At 39.0% G+C, this 20,019-nt stretch overlaps 1 protein-coding gene across 2 annotated transcripts in view; it reads right to left on the reverse strand.

Moving 5' to 3' along the window:
• LOC106878756 (beta-hexosaminidase subunit alpha) overlaps positions 1 to 7,427 on the reverse strand; it is a 31,211-nt gene extending 23,784 nt beyond the window's left edge. The window contains exons 1-3 of one of the 2 annotated variants that reach the window (XM_089351698.1): positions 6,474 to 7,427; positions 3,988 to 4,267; positions 299 to 364 (exon numbers count right to left, since the gene is read on the reverse strand). In XM_089351698.1, the coding sequence (XP_089207824.1) occupies positions 299 to 364; positions 3,988 to 4,267; positions 6,474 to 6,566 (439 nt within the window). In that variant the 5' untranslated portion in view covers positions 6,567 to 7,427. The remainder of the gene's footprint in view (positions 1 to 298; positions 365 to 3,987; positions 4,268 to 6,473) is intronic. The other variant, XM_089351697.1, reaches the window with a different exon arrangement.
• Positions 7,428 to 20,019: the final 12,592 nt, after the last annotated feature.

Genomic DNA, 20,019 nt, shown 5'->3' on the forward strand with positions numbered 1-20,019 from the left:
TGTTAACGTCCCCAGCAAAATAGACTGATAGAATAGATGCCAGGCTTTAAAAAGAAAAGTATTGAGGTTGATTTGCTCGACTAAACAGTTCAATGTGATGCTCCAGCCTGTCCACAGTCCAATGACTGAAACAAGCAATACGCACACACACACACACACACACACACACACACACACACACACACACACAGACACACACACACACACAGTGACACCACTATAACACTCCGCAACTACATCCACCCCCAACAGCAGTAAGAAAACAAAAGAACTTCTCAAAGACTAAAATATTACTTACCTCTTAAAGCTCCCCACACAGATTTTGCCGAAACCGTCGCTAATTGACTGGTGATGTTTACTTCATCTGCATTATATACAGATATAGCTAGCTGAGTACAAAACATGTATATACATACGCAAATACTATATATTATACATACACATGCACACTACATACACACGCACACACACATTTTTATGCATACATAAAAGGCTAATTTAAAAGGCTACAGATACAAGCTATCAATGGAACTGTCAAAATGTGTAAACCTTTTCAAAAGTTTAGCATATACGTACATATGCACATGTCGTGAAAATATGCAGATCTGCAGGTGCACTGACTCCAAATGCTTGCACATATTCATGCATAATGCACAACGACCATGTCGATGTTGAAATTCAAATGTAAGTCTTGCATCTAAGTTAGACACAGGCTCTTTCTCCATTGGCGAGAAATTTAGAAATAAAACTAAATAATAACCCCTGCCAGCATGGATGATGGACGTTAAATGATGATGAAACATAAATACGAAAATACATATGGATATAAGTTGTAAATAACTTGGTTTGCCTACATTTAATAAACACGCACGAAGCCTCACTGTGAAACAAACGGAACATTTCGAATAGTTCCACCAGGTTATTGCTAGTTTAGGAATTTTTAAATCGTTAATTTTAAAATATATCTATGCAAACAATTATTTCTTATTGGTACAGGGATTAAGCTCGAAGTATATTCGGTGTATATTTTTTAATGTTATATTCATATTAGTATATATAATGATAGGAGCACATGTCAGTAGTGATGACATGTGTTTTTACAGCACATTTGCAGAAGTCGACTGTCATTTCCATCCAAACACGTCGAAAAATCGGATGAGAAACTGCAAGCAATCTTTTGAAATTTTAAGAGTCGTTTAAAGGACTCAGAGTATGGAAGTTTGACCCAGTTTTGTAGAGACTTAAACTACCAAAACTCAGTAAAATCGTGCTATAGCTGCAGTATTATATATTTTATGTTGCATATTTATAAAATTCTCGAAAATGTCAATTTTTCGAAAAGTTACAATGTTTTCTTGCAATCTCCCAGTGATACGATAATCCTTTAAATTTTCAGTATTACGCCGTTCTTCATCGGTGTATCTTGTATACATCATGGTTCCATGTCACGATGACCCTTTCTTACCGTAAAAATCTGTAGTTTTTTCCCTATTTTGAAATCCATAACAGCCATAGTATCTTCTAAACGTAAATTGAACATTATTTCATCAATCCTATTGCGTCGATTAAGTATTCTCACATGATGACCAAATAAAAGATATAATTTTTCCATAGCATCATTCAATACAGTTTCATGTTCTGGGCTCACGTGCCGTTTAATGTATTGTATTACATGCTTGGGGAAGCAACAAACACCACACAGTTTCATTTCTGCTCCAGAGATGGATAAAGAAAACTCTTTATCCGTGACATTACATGTAGAAATGTGTCCCTCATAGGTTGTCTTATTGTAAGCTTCCAGACCATTAACAATAGCATTTAGAGATTCTGGTTCGGCACTGGTAGCAACAACAGTCTTCAAACGTGCAAAATTATTATACATTAATACTCCCGACACATAAACGACCGCTTGTTTAATTGTTTCATCCTTGGTAGTTAACGTTTTGACTATCTTCCGGAATGATGTAGATCCTAATTGTTTATTTTGAGGTTTGGTTTCTTTGTAATCACGTAGCATTATAGTTGTATTCTTTTTCCTAATCAGCTTGGGGTGATGTATTTCTTCGCCATTAATCGTAAATATTTTGGTACCCCATGAGATTCAGCATATATTAGCACCCGACAAAACAAACTCCACTGCAGCTTCCATTTGATCACGATCGTATCGTATAATTGATCTATTGGAAGGTGTAAGCTGCTTTCCACCTGCCATATGTTTATACTTTCGTCTTAATGAAGCTATTTTCTTCATACCAATACCAAAACAATCTTTCAAAACACTTGAAACAAAGGATACCGCTAATGGAGCTGTAACAGCATCAGCTTGTACAACATTTCTCGGCAATGCATCTCGTACTTCAATGATACTTTCCGCTATTTTGCCTTCATCGACGACACCTTCTCCTTCGTTTTTAACAACCTTTTTCATAAGGCCTCAGGCATCAAACGGTCTAATGATAGAGCATACGTTTTTCATTATGGTACTGGTTAGAGTCACCAGTCGCTTTTTAGCTGTTTTGTCATAGTTTTCCATCCGGGTACTTTCACGTTTAGCTTTTCCCGGTAATGATGATGATACTGATTTTAAACCAAATGCTTCATACAATGCCCCCCCCCCCCCACTGTTGAAACAATTCGTGATGGATCGCAAACTTCTGGTTCAGAATCCTCTTGTTCCGTATACACACTACGTTTTCTTGTATTCATATTTGTTTTACGTGTGTCGACCCCCCACCCCCACCCCCATAAGTCGTATTCTCTTTGTGGCACATGCGTTTCCGTTTTCGTTGCGTTTATTATCGCCACGCCATGTACATTCACATCTGTGACATCCTTCACAACTAATACATCTACCTTTTTTGCAAGTACATGATAATTCTGACATAACGTTACTAAATCTACATTCATGCGAATATACATAAGATGGAGTACCCAAAAGTAACCGGAAATGTTCTCTTCCGCCACTAGTAGCCACTTGATTTGACCCTCAGGCACCATTCTGCCGACTGGTGTTGTCAAGTGTAGTGCTATTGTCACTTCGCAAGAGTGCCAGCACTGCTTCGAAGAGTGGAAAACGCATCAGGACCGAAGCATTGCTTCAAATGGAAAACACTTTGAGGCGATAAAAGTGTAAACATGTAAAACTAAGTGAATAAAATAATAATGCAAAATTCTGGTTTCTTTTGGGTTCCTCCTCTTATATACATACCTTAGAGACCAAAACCAATAATGATAAAACTAAAAAAAAAACAAACAGTACAGAATCTTTTATCTTGTAAGGCTGTTTATCGTAAAAGACCTCCTAAATAGAAGGGCATAGTTTGACGAGACACAAACGTACTACCATCATCATCATCTTCGTTCTTCTCTCTCTCTCTCTCTCCCCTCTTTCTCTTGGCGTGAGTGTATAGTTCATTTTCACTAGGACAAAGAGAGAGAGAAAGAGAGAGGTGGGGGTAGAATAATTGACGTAACTATTCCAACACATCTGAAACCTCGCCTTTCATACATTAGAATGTGGTTTTGCAGAAATTTGTCTGTTATTCCCCAAAATAAATGTCATACAATTCTTTCCCCGTGGGGTGGCGAATAATTCTTATATACGGGTTTCGTGGGTGTTCATTTTTGTACTTTCTGGATACATGGTGAACGTACAATTTATACACACACACACACACACGTGCGTGAAATAACAAATGGGACGAGGAAAATGATAATGGTCAATTTTTCGTGCATATTGAATTTTACGACGGAAAAAAAAAACACGAAAAAGCAGTCTGACGTTTTGGGTGAACCATTTAAAATCAAAGCAGAGGAAGAAGAAAGGGAATGATAATTATTTGAAGAACGTGTGTGTGTGTGTGTGTGTATGCAGTATATGTCCGGTCATAGTGACCAATGGTTTTAGACACTCACATACACCCACGCATACATATTCGTACTTTGCGTGTACACGGAAGGGAAAAAAAAACAATTGCATCGACATACATGTTTCATCGTCGTTAATATGAGGATAACGAGGACATTTCTGGTCCATTATGTCAACATGGAGGTTTCTAATCTCGGGTCGGCTCAAACGTCCTGAGAATCGGTTCTGTTTCCCTTGAAATATCAATCCCGTGTAACGTTGTTTGGCTGCATCGATTATGTCACAATCTTTCAGGGAGCTGGTCAAAGAGAAGCGTTCAGGATCGATACCGAAAAGTTTGGGTGACTTCTTCCATAGATGTGGCATTGGCCACGGACTTCCCGGGGATGGAACTCGGCCCTGGGGAGGATAAATTGGTGAGAAGTGTTTCATAAAGGGAATGATGGTAATTTAGAAAGGAAATAGGGAAATCGATCGAGATTCATTGAAAATATATTTATGTGTGTATGTGTGTGTGTGTGTGTGTGTGTATGGACACACTGTTTTTTTTTTCTTATGACAAGTTGACAAATTAATACATTTTTTGTAGAGTACATGTATCGGACTGTCCGGCGATGGCTAGCATGCCAAAACTCCGAAGTCATTGTCACCGCTCTTGTAAAAGTTTAATATATATATGCCGGGGTGGGGGGTGCACGCGCGTGTATAAACTCGATGTAGACAATTGAAACGGCACTAAATTAAAATAGACATTTATGTATCGTACTTCACGTATAAACACCATCAATGGGCACGATGCAGTGGTTCTTGCTCGAGAGAAAAATCTCTTCGCAATAGACATGCTGTGTTAAAAACAGAAATATATAGCAGAGCAAGAGGAATACCATCCCAACAGTAACCCATGAGAACGTTAGGAGAGTTTCGGCTTCCTTGACTCTCGTCCATGACGTGTAGTCGCTAGTCACGGGCCTAGAGGAAATCTGTCCCTTCTGATACATAGGAAATGAATTCATTTACAAGTATTGCGGATAACCAGATATACAATACGGATATGATAGTGAAAGTCGAAATGGAACACAAAAATGATTAATACGAAACAAGAGGGGAATACTTCTCGCCTGGCATGGAGACTAGAACCCGTATAGTTTCGCAATGATCTATAAGAACCTAGAGTTACTACAAAGAATGGTTTAGACAATTTGTCATTTCCTAACAACTTGCACAATGTTTCAAATCGCGTTTTGTCCGAGAAAATCTGTGTGTATGGAAAACAAGTTTATGCAGTCTTGTTTTTTTTTTTTAATTCCGCGAACAAGGTATTGACGAAGGTATTGGTGAACACGAGGTTTGAGTAAAAGACTCGTAAACAAAATGTTATGCTCTTTGATTGAAACAGGGACCACGAATTTAGAAATTATTGGTTTGTGTGAATCATTATAGATAATACATAACCTAGCAATTCGATAAATAGTGTCGATGTAATACACAGATAAACACGGAAATTTACATGATCAACAAAAAACTTAGATTGTGATCCAACATGGCCGCAATCCAGTGATTATTACCAGCACGCACGCGCACACACACACACACACACACACACACACACACACACGCACACACACACACACACACACACACACGTGTGTCTGTTTGTCTACCTGTCTGTCTTCCTGTCTGTCTATCATTAATTTAAATTTCAATAGCTGTATCAAAATATTTTATGATAGTTAACCATGACCTGGAAACTCCAGATGGAATCGATGTGAATTATGGATTTTGTTTTTTCACTTGTTAATCAGTTCATACTGCAAAAACAACAAAAGTCCACTGTAATCTAACATTTAAAAAGGATCTAAACAACTCGAGTGCTAGTTTCGACGATGGACTTTTACATTTATGTAAAAAAAAAAAAATATCCATCATTTAATCGGTAACTGAAATCTAAATCTTAAACGTTTAGACTCCAGTTTCCGACGGAATGATGGATGCGCGTGCGTGCGTGTCTACGTGTGGTAGGAAAGGAGAGCTAAAAGTGCCAGGTAAAAAGAAAAAATTATATATATATATATATATATATATATATATATATATATATATATATATATATATATATATATATATATATATATATATATATATATATATATATATATATATATATATATATATATATATATATATATATATATATATATATATATAGAGAGAGAGGCGCAGGAGTGGTTGTGTGGTAAGTAGCTTGCTAACCAACAACATCGTTCTGCGTTCAGTCCCACTGCGTGGCACCTTGGGCAAGTGTCTTCTATAGCCTTGGGCCGACCAAAGGCTTGTGAGTGGATTTGGTAGACAGAAACTGAAAGAAGCCCGTCGTATATATGTATATGTTTGTGTGTCTGTCTGTCCACCACCACCACCACTACCATCGCTTGACAACCGACGTTGGTGTGTTTACGTTCCCGTAACTTGGCGATTCGGCAAAACAGACAGATAGAATAAGTACTAGCCTTACAAAGAATAAGCCCTTGGGTTCGATTTCTTCGACTAAAGGCAGTGCTCCAGCATGGCCGCAGTCAAAATGACAAACAAATAAAAGAATACTGACCTTGAGTGGCGACCTCGGTTCTATGTATGTGATGTGGGCCAGAGACGTGTGGTGGAGGCCAACAACAAAACAAACCAACGATATTCCAATCATGGTCACTAACAGCCTGGCAACAACAACAACTTTCAAATATATTTTAAACTAATAAAAACGCTCGACTAATTTTCTGTAAGATTTACCAAGTTTACCAAACGTTTTACTAAGAAAGAATCTGTAAGATCTTAAACTGCACAACGGAGTGGATTGGATCATTTAGTAATTTAATAATGTGGAATAAATATATGCAATGAAGATGTCAGAGCTTCTATAGAATAGGAATGGATCTGTTGTAAACCGAGTTGAGTGCTGAGGGAATGTCATCACGTACAGGTGATATGACCGTGTGAAATGAAAGTCTTAACATGGCAAACAAGGAAATATTTCACGTTTCTCTATAAACCCGAGTTTCCTTCTTCCAACTGGTGAAGCGGCTTCTTTTGTCCAAAAATTTCGTTTCAGTCAAAAAAGTTGTTTGATCTCCTCATACATACATACATACATACATACATACATACATAAATGCATACATACATAAATGCATACATATATACACACGCACATAAATTTTTAGACATGAATATATATATATATATATATATATATACATACACACACACACACACACACACACGTACACATTCAGACATGAAAAAATACATACTTACACGCCCGCATACACACGCACACACACACACACACGCACACGCACACACACACACACACACACACGCACACACGTATAGTCTTTAATCAGTATATCCACAGCCATATCCATCTGGTGAGCCATACATTTAAGTTGTATGTCTATTGACAGAAGATTAACGACCTTTACATCCAATTAAATATTGTCATCAGAAAGCATCTACTTTAGATTGTCCAATATGTCGAATCTTAACTCATTCCCAACAGCTCAGCCTCAAACTTAATTTCAATGCTGTTTTGTTTAGTGTCATTTACTGCTGCAGCTAATTAAGGAAATCATTAAACAGTTACTAAAATGGCTATCCAATTTCTGATTCGGTTAAGGATTTACAAATATTATTAATCAGCTATTCATACCGTTCACGATTAGTGTTGTTAAGCAATTATTGGTAAACGGATTACTTTTCTAGTTAAGCCAGTAGTGATAGGGTTAGCAAAATTTATTGTGTTTCAATCAATAGTGTGGCCATGCTGGAGCAGAACCTAGTAATTATTTTTAAGTCTAGGAAATGCAAGTGCAGGACGGCCCTGTCTAGCGTAGCAGCATCCACAGAGGTGCCACCTCCTACGAACAGAATAGGATGGCAGGAGCACAAAGAAAGAGTGAGCTGCGCAAATCCATAGCCAACTGGTTGCCTTCATTCTCAGCAGACCACCAGTGCCGGATCTGCAGCACAGCCTTCCGAGCACGCATCGGACTGATCAGCCACAGGCGGACGCACCCGTCACCTGATGTCTTGGTCATCGTCTACAACGACGGACGAACATTATTATTACTTCAAAGTGACGCTGAGTACAAATATACGAAGCCCAGTATACCCATCATGACTACCCGTCTGATAAGGGTACACCAGACATGTGCATCACAACCGTATGTGCGTGACAGTGATCTCATATCATCATAAACAGCGAATGACCTTGCAGGTGGGGGCCCAGTTAGAATTTTCTTCGGGCCAAGTAACCTATCTTGTTTAAATAGTCTGTGAACAAGGTTTGTTTAAGGATGACGAACAAAATACTCATGTTTCCATAGGTGAATTAGTCAAACCCCAAAGAATTCCTCTCAACACATGGCTATGATGCTCTCCCACTACTTCTGCTCGTGATCAGAGATGCACATATCGTCAGCCACAAAGGGACATGCTCAACTGATGAAGGTCAAACAACTGACAAGAAAATTATAGCCCATCATTTTATACCAAGATAAACATGTACATAACACTTCCAATCAGTTAAGACCAGAAGCCACGAGAGCCACTGCTTGGTACGGACAACAGATTAAACTGTTTGAAAAGAAAAATTCCTAACATCGGGCTACAACAAGTAACTTTAGATGCCAAGAACCTTCCTAAGTATTCTAGTTGTCCCTAATAACAATTTTCTGAAGCTGCACTAGACTGTTTCTTCTATCCATCTGTTCAAATCTTTAGGGATACTTCCTAATGCACCTATAACTACAGGGAAACATTTTACGCGCTCCTTCCATAGCCTCTGTAACTCAATGACTTGATCCTGGTACTTTGCTATTTCCTTTGTACCTCTCATTATTATTAATAATAATAGGCTTGGGGCAGCTGCCCATGCGTGCAAGTCTTCCTCTGTGTGTGTATGCATGCACATGCGTATATATATATATATATATGTGTGTGTGTGTGTGTACGTACGTGTGTACTTTCACGTATCTTCTACTCTAACTCTGGGCCAACCAATGCCTTTTAAGTGAATTTAATAGACGGGAACTGTGTGGAAGCCCATCGCATATGTTTGTCGTCCCCTTCCCACCTCACCGCTTAAGCCCCAGTAACTTAGGGATGCAGTAAAAAAGACCGACAGAATACGTACCAGGCTTACGTACAAAGCTCCAGCATGGTCGCAGTTCAATGACTGAAACAAACATAAAAAAGAAAGAAAAAACGTGTGTGCGTGTGTAATTGAATGTACTCGCTGTTCTGTTTGGAGTGATTTTCTCACCTCCAGCAAGTCTGACTCACCCTAAACAGATGTTCACAGAAAGTTCATTTCGTTTACACATTTTGTGCCATTTAACTTGAATGACCTGACGACAATCGGCATCCTGATATTTTCGAGGAATAACATTTGTAAAGAGATTTCCCCAAGTAAGTGCGATGCTGCAAATAACACCATGTCATCAGTAATCGGTTCCAATTTCCCTTCTTCATTTTTCTTTCTTTTTTCGTTGACAATTATTTCAATTGCACCAGCGTTGGCTTTTCATTTTCTTACATGCATTCGAGAAAAATTGACGTTATGAAATTTATGAACTCAAAGTGCGGTCCAACAGGCCGGTCCCTGGCTTACTGTGTTGTCGAAAGTAACAAGTAGTGTTTGTTTATGTAGAACAGTCATTGGCAAACTGCGGCTAGTGGGCCTTCTGAGTGGCACACATAACGAAACATTACCTGCATACTTTTTATTTTTATAAGTGCGGCCCGCTTGGAGATGATCCAGGTCTTATGCGGCCCGCTTTTCGCAAAAGGTTGCCCATACCAGGTGTAGAGTTTGAATTCGAAAGAAATCGAGAGAGTAAAAGGCAGTTGATAAACGAACTGGATTTTATATAAGATCCTTTCTGCTATAGGCACAAGGCCTGAAATTTTGTGAGGGAGCCAGTCGATTAGATCGACCCCCAGTGTTTCACTGGTACTTAATTTCTCGACCCCGAAAGGTTAAAAAGCAAAGTTGACCTCGATGGAATTTGAACTCAGAACGTAACGGCAGGCGAAATACCGCTATGCATTTCACCCGGTGTGCTAACGATTCTTATTTCTTTCTTGCCCACAGAGGAGGCTAAACATAGAGGGGACAAACAAGGACAGACAAAGGGATTAAGTCGATTACATCGACCCCAGTGCGTAACTGGTACTTATTTAATCGACCCCGAGAAGATGAAAGATAAAGTCGACCTCGGCGGAATTTGAACTCAGAACGTAGCAGCAGGCGAAATACCGCTAAGCATTTCGCCCGGCGTGCTAACGATGTTGCCAGCTCGCCACCTTCACTGGATTTTATATAGGTCCCCGTCGTCAGGCAACGATGATCACGCATCTATACACGCGTATGGACCCGCTTGGGGCAACTTCCCATGCGTGCAAGTTTTCCTTTTTCATGTCACTTATGTTTATCCAGCGGGAACGGCCACCAATTTTGGTCAACGCAGCTTGGAATCAGTATCCTCACAGACGTTATTCCCAGACATTCTCCCAACCGCAAAAAAAAAAGGACCAAATCGAAGACCTTTCACTGCCGACATTTAACAGTTCCATCAATCCACCACCTCAGATTGATCCTATTTTTTTTTTTTTTTTTATCTCCGAGAGAACGGAAGACTCGAGTAGACTTTGACAGGATTTGACCTTAAAAGGAAGAGACTCCGATCAAACGTGGAGTTGAGAAGCAAACTTCTTACCAGACGACCACATGTGGAATAAATTGGTTTGTCGCAAGGAAAAAGAAGATTCTAACAATTCCAGAGACTATTATTTTGCACCATGAGATAACATCCTCCGCCAGGTACCCTTCCTTAGGACGTCGAGGGTTCCAGTTGATCCAATCAACGGAACAGCCTGCTCGTGAAATTAACTTGCAAGTGGCTGAGCACTCCACAGACACGTGTACCCTTAACGTAGTTCTCGGGGATATTCAGTGTGACACTGTGTGACAAGGCTTAGTCCAAGGTTTTAGTCCAATGACTAAAACAAGTGAAAAGAATACATCATGATTTAACGTCTGTCTTTCCATGCTGGCATGGGTTGGACAGCTTGACAGGAGCTGGCAAGGCCAGGGGCCACACCAGGTGTTCTATAGTCCATTTATTCTTGGTTTCCATGGTTGGATGCCCTTCCTAACGCCAACCAGTTTACAGAGTGTGGACTGGGTGCTTTTTTCATGTGGCACCAGCACCAGTGCATTTTATGTAGCACTTTAGTTTTAAGATATCAATTCTGTTGAGGTGGACAGTTCTTCTAGAGTGCAAAATTGCACCACATATCTTGGTTCTCTGTCAATGCATTGTCTATAAACAATCATGTGAAGGATGTTATCCAATCAGACTTCTCGTTCTCTTCTATGCCAGGCCAATCGAGAGCAAAGGCAGAGCAAGCTGCTAACTCTTTGACTGTTCTACAGATCAATTTAATATCAATGGCCCCCAAATAGGGACCATATCAGATATGAAGCTAAGAACCAAGACATTTTATACTTAGCCAAAAGGTCGAGCAGGATCGAGAAAATTCTGAATATAGTTTTTTAATTGTAAGAAAACGATTGAACAACAAAAGTATCCACGGTATATTTTGATTCAATAGAAATAATGCAACAATTTCAATAATATAATTAATTTTATTTACAAATAATAAATTGGTTTTCATAACAGTGTCAGAAACGCTGGACGGACAAAGATTGAGATGGAAACAGAAAGGAAAATAAACTAAAAAAAACTTGTCTTGGAAGAACCGATGGAGAGTTTCATTAATAAATGCAGACACACACAGACACACAGCTGCAGAGAGGGGGTGTATATATATATATATATATATTATATATATATATATGTTCACAGATACACACAACACAAACGTATATACTGGCAAATATACATAACATGCATATATATTTACATATATACTGACAAATACACCTAAAACATATGTGTGTATATATGTGCACATATATATACACACAGTAGAGAGAGGGAGAGATCTATAGGGAGTTATTGTCACATATATGCATGTTCAGAGATATTCACAGACACACACTATATATATATATATATATATATATATATATATATACATACATACACTGGCACATAGCTCAGTGGTTAGAGCATCGAGCTTATGGTCGTAAGGTTGTGAGTTTGAATCCTGGACCGGGCTGCGTGTTGTGTTCTTGAGCAAGACACTTTATTTCACGTTGCTTCAGTTAACTCAGCTATAGAAATGAGTTGCAACATCACTGGTGCCAGGCTGTATCGGCCCCTTTTGCCTTTCCCTTGGATAACATCAGTGGTGTGGAGAGGGGAGGCTGGTATGCATGGGCGACTGCTGGTCTTCCATAAAACAACCTTGCCTGGATTTGTGCCTTGGATGGTAACTTTCTAGGTGAAATCCCACGGTCATTCATGACCAAAAGAGGTCTCCTCATACACTGACATATTCCACTTCATGGAAATGCTGCATTCCAGAAGATCTTGCTGTAATATGGAATTCTACAACAAACATGAAACATTTGTGGAATGTGGTGTGGTGTGGTGTGTATGTGTGTGTGTGTGTGTGTGTGTGTGTGAGTACAACTAATACATAGTTAAGTACACCCACAGAAACAGACATCAGCTTGTACTTATATCAAGGTCAGCTACTTTTCGATGTTAATAATAATAATAATAATAATAATAATAATGATTTCAAATTTTGGCACAAGGCCAGCAAGTTCAGAGGAGGGGATAAGACAATTACATCAACCTCAGTGATCAACTGGTACTTTATCGACCCCTAAAGGACAAAAGGCAAAGTTGACCTCAGCAGAATTTGATCTGAGGACGTAAAGACAGAAAAAATGCCGTTGAGCATTTTGTCCAGTGCAATAACGATTCTGCTAGCCTGCTGCTAAAATAATGGTAATTCTTTCTACTAAGGGCACAAGGCCTGAAATTTTGGGGGAGGGGACTAGTTGATTACATCGACCCCACTGTTTCACCGGTACTTAATTTATCGACCCCATAAAAGGATGAAAGGTAAAGTTGACCTTGGCAGCATTTGAACTGCTAACCTGAAGACTGATGAAATACCACTAAGCATTTCACCCAACATACTAACGATTCTGCCAGAGGAGGAGAATGGGGAGGTGAAGAGGAGGTACAATATGTCTGCTCCACGTTCTGTGTGTTCTTTACTTTGATTCTGTTGTGATCCCTTTACTCTATTTTTGCAATGATTCAGTTACACACACACACACACACACACACAAACATTATTAACCATAAAATGTTGTTTTGTCTCCCTCTTCAGTAAACGATTATAAGTCTGCTCCACCAGATCTGGCCTGGAGCCAAACAGTAATTTATGGGAAATAGTCTTAAAGTTAGCAATAAACTTCAGAAAGATGAACTAAATAAATTGTAATACTTGGTTGAGTTTTAATTGCTGGGCCTGATGTGATACTGAGACTAAATACATGGTTGTGTATATTTATTTAGTATGGGGGACTCACAAATTTTGGGTTGGTGACTACTGAGAGTGAGGCACCCCTTAGCTTTTGTTAAAGCAGGTTTCTAGACCCTGCATAAAACTTTGGCTAGGTCTGCTCCAATAATCAAACTGGGTCAGCAAATCCTCTGCAACTGTTGACAAGCGACTGCAAGATGAGCTGCCATGGATCATGCTATTCCAAAGCATGTGACCAGGGACCACATGTGGATTTGCATTTCCACTGCAACTCCCAACACAAATTCTATGCCACAACAGTGAATGATGACTATGGCTACAGTATCTGTGCTGTCTGACACATTTCCCTAGTGGGGCATCTGTCAAATTCGTCAGATGTGGTCAGCATTTGTAAGGGATGTGGTGAACTTGTTGGTCAGAGCTGGCTGAAGCCACCCCGGGTGAATGTCACTGTTGGTACAAGTGAATCCATGGCTATATATATTTATTTGTTGAAAACCCCTTCTGTATTGGTTGGTTGGTTTAGTAATGTTTGACAGGATGTTTGACAAGATGTTTGACAAGATGTTTGACAGGATGTTTGACAAGACGTTTAGTAATGGAGCTGAGATGTTTGACAAGAAATTGTTGTTGAATGAACAAGTTATTGACGTGGAACAAACCAGCCTTTCAGACCTAACAGAAAAGGGGAGCAAAGGAGGAGAGGTATGGGGAGGGAGATCAGATAAGAGAGGAAGAGGGGGAAGAGAAAGCACGGGAGTGAGAGGGGGCGAGAGAGACGAGGGGGGATGACACACTAAACCCTTACTAATCTGAAGCCCTACAAGCATGTTTCAGTTGTAGTAACCACAGAGACTCCCATCCTACCCTGTCACTTAGTTTTGCCTCTGACCCAGACCCATGGCTAAATTATTTTATTTACTACATGACTCAAAGGAGACAAAGCTATTAAAACCCCTTTTGGATAGGAAAAAAATGAGGGCTGCCCCTAGGACTCCAACTATTGTAAATGTGAGAGATTGCACCAAAGAAATCCTCCAAATTTCTCCATCCATTTTAGAAGCTTTGATCTTCTTAGCAAGAATTGTTTGTTATAAGAATTTTGAAACTGAGAGATTTGGGAATTAATTTTTAACTTAATATTTATCTTTCCTTTTATCTTTCACTTATTTGTCTTTAGACTGTGGCCATGCTACAGCACTGCCTTTAAGGGTTTTAGTTGAATGAATTGATCCCAGTACTTATTTTTCTTTTCTTAAACCTGACACTTAATCTATTGATCTCTTGTGCAGACCCACTAAATTATGGAGGACGTAAACAAACCAACACCAGTCAAGCACTGGTAAGGGAACAAACACAGACACATACAGATATATGATGGGGCTTCTTTCAGTTTCTGTTTACAAAGTCCACTCACAAGGCTTTGGTTGATAAATGGGGCTTGGGGCTACAGAAGACACTTGCCCAAAGTGCCATGCAATGGGACTGAACCCCAAACCATGTAGTTTAGAAGCAAGCTTCTTAACACACTATCCACACACCTGTTATTAAATAGGATTATCTACATTGAGTTCTACAATTAAAAATGAATTATTTCCCATTTGCTCAAAGTTTCTGAATTCTGATGTCACACATTTTATTTGCTAATTTATCTGTGAATGCATTAGATTAATTTTTTTTATTTCTTGGAATTAATTTTCTGTGGTTTAAGGTTGAAATAAATCAATTGAAAATTACGGCAAAATTAGGGAACGGTTGACAAACTCGGCTGGAATTAATGTCATCAGCAGACTGAGACTGTTGGCAGAGAAAGGCAGGGAGAGACAGAAAAGGAGAGATGGAAATATTAATTTAATTCCTCTCTTTGGTCTTTGGCACTGGACCTGTTGGTGTAATTATTAGAAGGGGTTAAATTCTAATAAAAACTGAAAATATTAATTGCAATGTTTCCATAATCAACATATTGCTGATATATGTAACAAAGGGTCTGTCTGAAATTATTGTAGTGTTTAGAGCCAAATACAGACACAGTAGCATGCATACATTGTGTGTGTGTACATGCATAGATATAGACATAAATGTATACATTCATATACATATTTTTTACACACACACACACACACACACATATATATATATGCACATATTTAATGTAAGACAAAAGCAAAAATACCCAAATATCTGAAAATAAGAGAACTGTGGAAAGAAAATGTTGAAAACATGATTGTAAATTGCTGGAGAATATATTGGAAATCGTGACTCATCATGTGATGTGGGGGGAGGGGAGAGGGAGAGAAACTGGGATGTGGGGGGGGGGGAACTTATGGACATGAGTTGTTCAATTACTTATTTGCTAAATTATTTACTGTAAGTAAACAGAAACACCATCCAATGTCCGTTTTCCAAGCTGGCCATGGATTGAGTTGCACCAAACTCTAATATCTATTTTAGCATGCTTTCCATGGCTGGATGCCCTTCTTAACATCAGCCCCCCCTTTACAGAGTGCTAGTGGGGGCTTTTTACATGGCACCCGCACCAGTGATGTGACCATGTAACTTTGCAAGACAAAACCCTGCTCAACGGTGGGGGAGAAGTATTGAGGGTGATGGATTTGTGTCAGGTGATGAGAAGTTAAAGTAGGATTGAGGGGACAGGAACAGTTATCTTGCTGTATGGGGAGTTACATGGCCGTAGGGGAATTATATGCATCAGTTGGGGAAAAGGGAGGGAGAGGAGCAGGAAAGATGTCATTAAGATTTTTTTTCAGGAATATGAATCAGAGCTGGTCCCTGATTTGATGACTAAAATTAGGGAGCTGTAAACATAAATTTCAAAGTGAAAAATACTTAATCTTGATCATAAGAGACAAAACTGACAAAATGAAAGTAAAAACATTAACAGGATGTAAAAGAAAAAATACTGTTCTCATATATACGATGCACTTGTTGCAATGCACATCACAAAAGTCATGTGATGCAGTGCACATGCTGCAATGCAATTTTGTAAAGTTTTTGGCAATATTGCATTAAAATGCTTCCATGCAGTTGACAAGAAAAAGACATATTTGACCAAAGGAAGGAATTTTGAGCAAAAGCAAAAATACAAGAAAAAAACGTTGTTGTGAGATTCCAAACTTTTACCTCCGTGACATATTAGCAAATCAGTAAATATTCCCAGCCCCCGATCCAATCTTTTTTAATTAATTAAATAAAAAAACAATTTTCCAAAAATTTTATAGAATTAATATCGGTTTCTTTGTGGAAATATTCCTCAGTTTTTTTTTTAATTTTTATAGTAAATCTTCCAAACAATGTCTCCTCATACCTGGCACCCATTGTTAAGATTGTATGAAACATAAACCCTTCTCAAGAATAATTCACCTCTAAATAGCAACAAACCCTTTCATTGTGATCACCCACTGGATATTACTGTCTCAAGTCCTACGATTCATAGGATTGGTCAGCCATGGCTTGTAAGGGACAGAGATCACAATATTTCCTCTGAATCGGCTGCCAGTCTAGCATAGTTGAGTGGATTGGAGCAATATGAAAGGAAAGATTTTGCTGAAGAACACCTGCCATCCAGTCCAAGAATTGAAACCATGATCTTGTGATCATGAATGCAACACCCTAACCATAAGGCCATGTGCCATGCTGCTAACCTTTTTGCAACACCACAAAACCCCTTAAAACTAATGTTATTAGTATGGTGGGACGTGGGTTGCCAGAACCTCTCAGGTGCCAGACAGCTTTGTGATATTTTATGCTGGCCCTTTACATTGTGGGTTCAAACCCTGCTGAAAGTAAGTTTGGGAGACTGGTTCACATGACACCAGAGCAAGTCCACATGCCTAGGGGCCAACTTCTATTTGACTTACAACTAAGGCCTTTGGCAGGTACTTCCACCCGGTCTCATACCACCTCTGTTGTTACCCATGTTGTGCCTTACTCCCCACTGGACCTCATCCTACAATAAACACCTTAAATCTCTCTTTCAAAGAACTTTGTCAAAACTTTTATTTTTAATTACATTTTTATTGGTTTGATCTGGAGCAAGGGTCGTGCCCACAGCTTTCGCAAACCCCTTTAGATATTGTGGGATGAATACGGATAATGCTTCATGTGTATAGGAGGAAAAATGGGTGGGAGAGGAATACCTGTGGGACAATGATCTAGGGAGGAACGGCAGGATGGAACGGGTTTAGGGGTTAGTGTGGGCCCAGCGTAGGTGGTGACAGGAAGGAATGTTTAGGCTTTAATGTGGGCCTGGTATAAGTGGTGATAGGAAGGAATGGGTTTAGGGGTTAGTGTGGGCCCGGTGTAGGTGGTGACACAATACGATTGACAGGAGGAGGATAGACAAGTGAGTCAAGACCACACAAATGGAAGTGATATGAAATCAACAACCTCTGAGGAGCAGAGGCCATTATCTTCTTCCACAAGCTGCTCTCACTGAGATTAATACCATACTAGGAATCTCTGTCTTCCTTTAATTTGCTATTCTTATTTTATGTTTTGTGTCCCATAAGGACCCTTGTATAGTTATCATTTAACATCCATGTTTCCATGCTAGCATGGGTTAGACAGAATCTGTTGAGGCAGATTTTCTACAGCTGGATGCCCTTCCTGTCACCAACTCTCGCCTGTTTCCAGGCAAGAGTAATATTTCCCCACAGCCAGAGGATGTTTCTCATGGAAGACTGGAAACGGATAACATTGCTTGTATGACTGATAGTAGTGGTATAAAAATAAGGGGAGAGGACATGGCACCTAGTGGGCCAGAGGTTGGAAGGAGTTAGTACATATAATTCCATACAGATGCATGCTATCTACATTTTCAAACAGCCACAAACTTGCAACTGTTCAAACTAAGCATTAATCAAACTCAAGGCAGTATTCATCCCTAATCTTTGATCCCTAAAATGATCTTAAACCACTTCATCCTTTTTCCTTTAAACTAACCCTCTCACCACCACCACTACACTGCAAACTTCCACCTCATTCGACATTGGATTTGGATGAGTTCTCTCCCTTGCCTTTCTTTGCAAGAATCATTAAACCTAATAATAAATCAATCATTTGGTAGTGGGGCTGGGTGTTACTACATTAAGTATGATAGCCTCAACTTAACTATGTGTACTTCATGCAGAAGGAGTCTCTGGAAAATGTTCCCCAGTAATTCATTTTAAATTGTCAAATCAGGGAATGTTTCCCCTCTTACAAATCATAACTTTTTCTCAAGTCATAAGATTTGGGAAGTAAATAAGAATATATTTTGCTGAAGAGGCCTAAATACAAACGAAACACATCCAGAGTTGTCCTCATACTTAAACATCCTCCTTCACACCTCAAGCTACATTTTCAGATTTAATTTTTAGTTTGAATTCCAGAGTTGTCTACCTTGTCTTTCACAATAAGGATTAACCAGTAATTAATTAAGCTATAATCAGGCAGCAAGCTGGTGGAATTGTTAGCACACCAGACAAAATGTTTAGTGGCATTTCTTCAGATTTTATGTTCAGAGTTCAAACTCCACCAAGGTCAACTTTGCCTTTTATCCTTCCGGAGTTGATAAAATACAATTTAAGCATTGAGATCAATATAATAAACTAGTGTTTGCCCCATAAAATTTCAGGCCTGGTGCCTATAGCAGAAAGAAAACAAAATTACGCTATTTACTTTTTTTTCTTTCTTAAGGGTGTGATTTAAATCAATCAATATTTTTCAGGTGGGGTGGGGGGAGGGGGGTCTTGCTACATGAAATATGTCGTTCTCTACTGAACACCCATTAACAGCAACGTGACTATATTTAATGGACTTTTCGGTTGGAATTCTGATTAAAGGACACTGAGCATTTCATAGACTGAAGACTTCTGGGAGTAACCAGGCTATCCTTTACTCTAGCATATCACACAGGGATATCAATTCATTCAATAAACTGACATGAAATGAGATCAAATCCTTCCTGATAACCAATTATTTTTCAATGGTTATATCCATTTCACCCTTGTAATTATTGGGTGGAGGAGGAGGGAGGGTTGCATCACTTTCCGGTGATATTTCAGAACCCCTTGATGTAAGGTGTGGTGTCTTGATGCACCTCGTGTCTGCTATATCGATGCACCCTCTGCCAGATATAATGTCTGGATGCAGCTTGTGTAGATTGAGGGTGTTTTGAGGTGATTTTTGTACTTTAAAAGACGCAATATCTTAATGGCACATATATATATAATTCTTTGTTGCTCACAGGGGGCTAAACATAGAGGGGACAAACAAGGACAGACAAAGGGATTAAGTCGATTATATCGACCCCAGTGCATAACTGGTACTTATTTAATCTATCCCGAAAGAATGAAAGGCAAAGTCAACCTTGGTGGAATTTGAGCTCAGAACGTAATGGCAGACAAAATACCACTAAGCATTTCGCCCGGCATGCTAACGATTCTGCCAGCTCACCGCTATATATATATATATATATATATATATATATATATATATATATATATATATATATATATATATATATAAATAAAAATATATATATATATATATATATATATATATATAATGACATATAAATGTAAATATTAAGGTTGGAGACTTTGTTTCAATGAAAAGCTCAT

This window comes from Octopus bimaculoides, chromosome 4 (assembly GCF_046866305.1).
Source record: "Octopus bimaculoides isolate indiv1 chromosome 4, ASM4686630v1, whole genome shotgun sequence".
Lineage (NCBI taxonomy): Eukaryota > Metazoa > Mollusca > Cephalopoda > Octopoda > Octopodidae > Octopus > Octopus bimaculoides.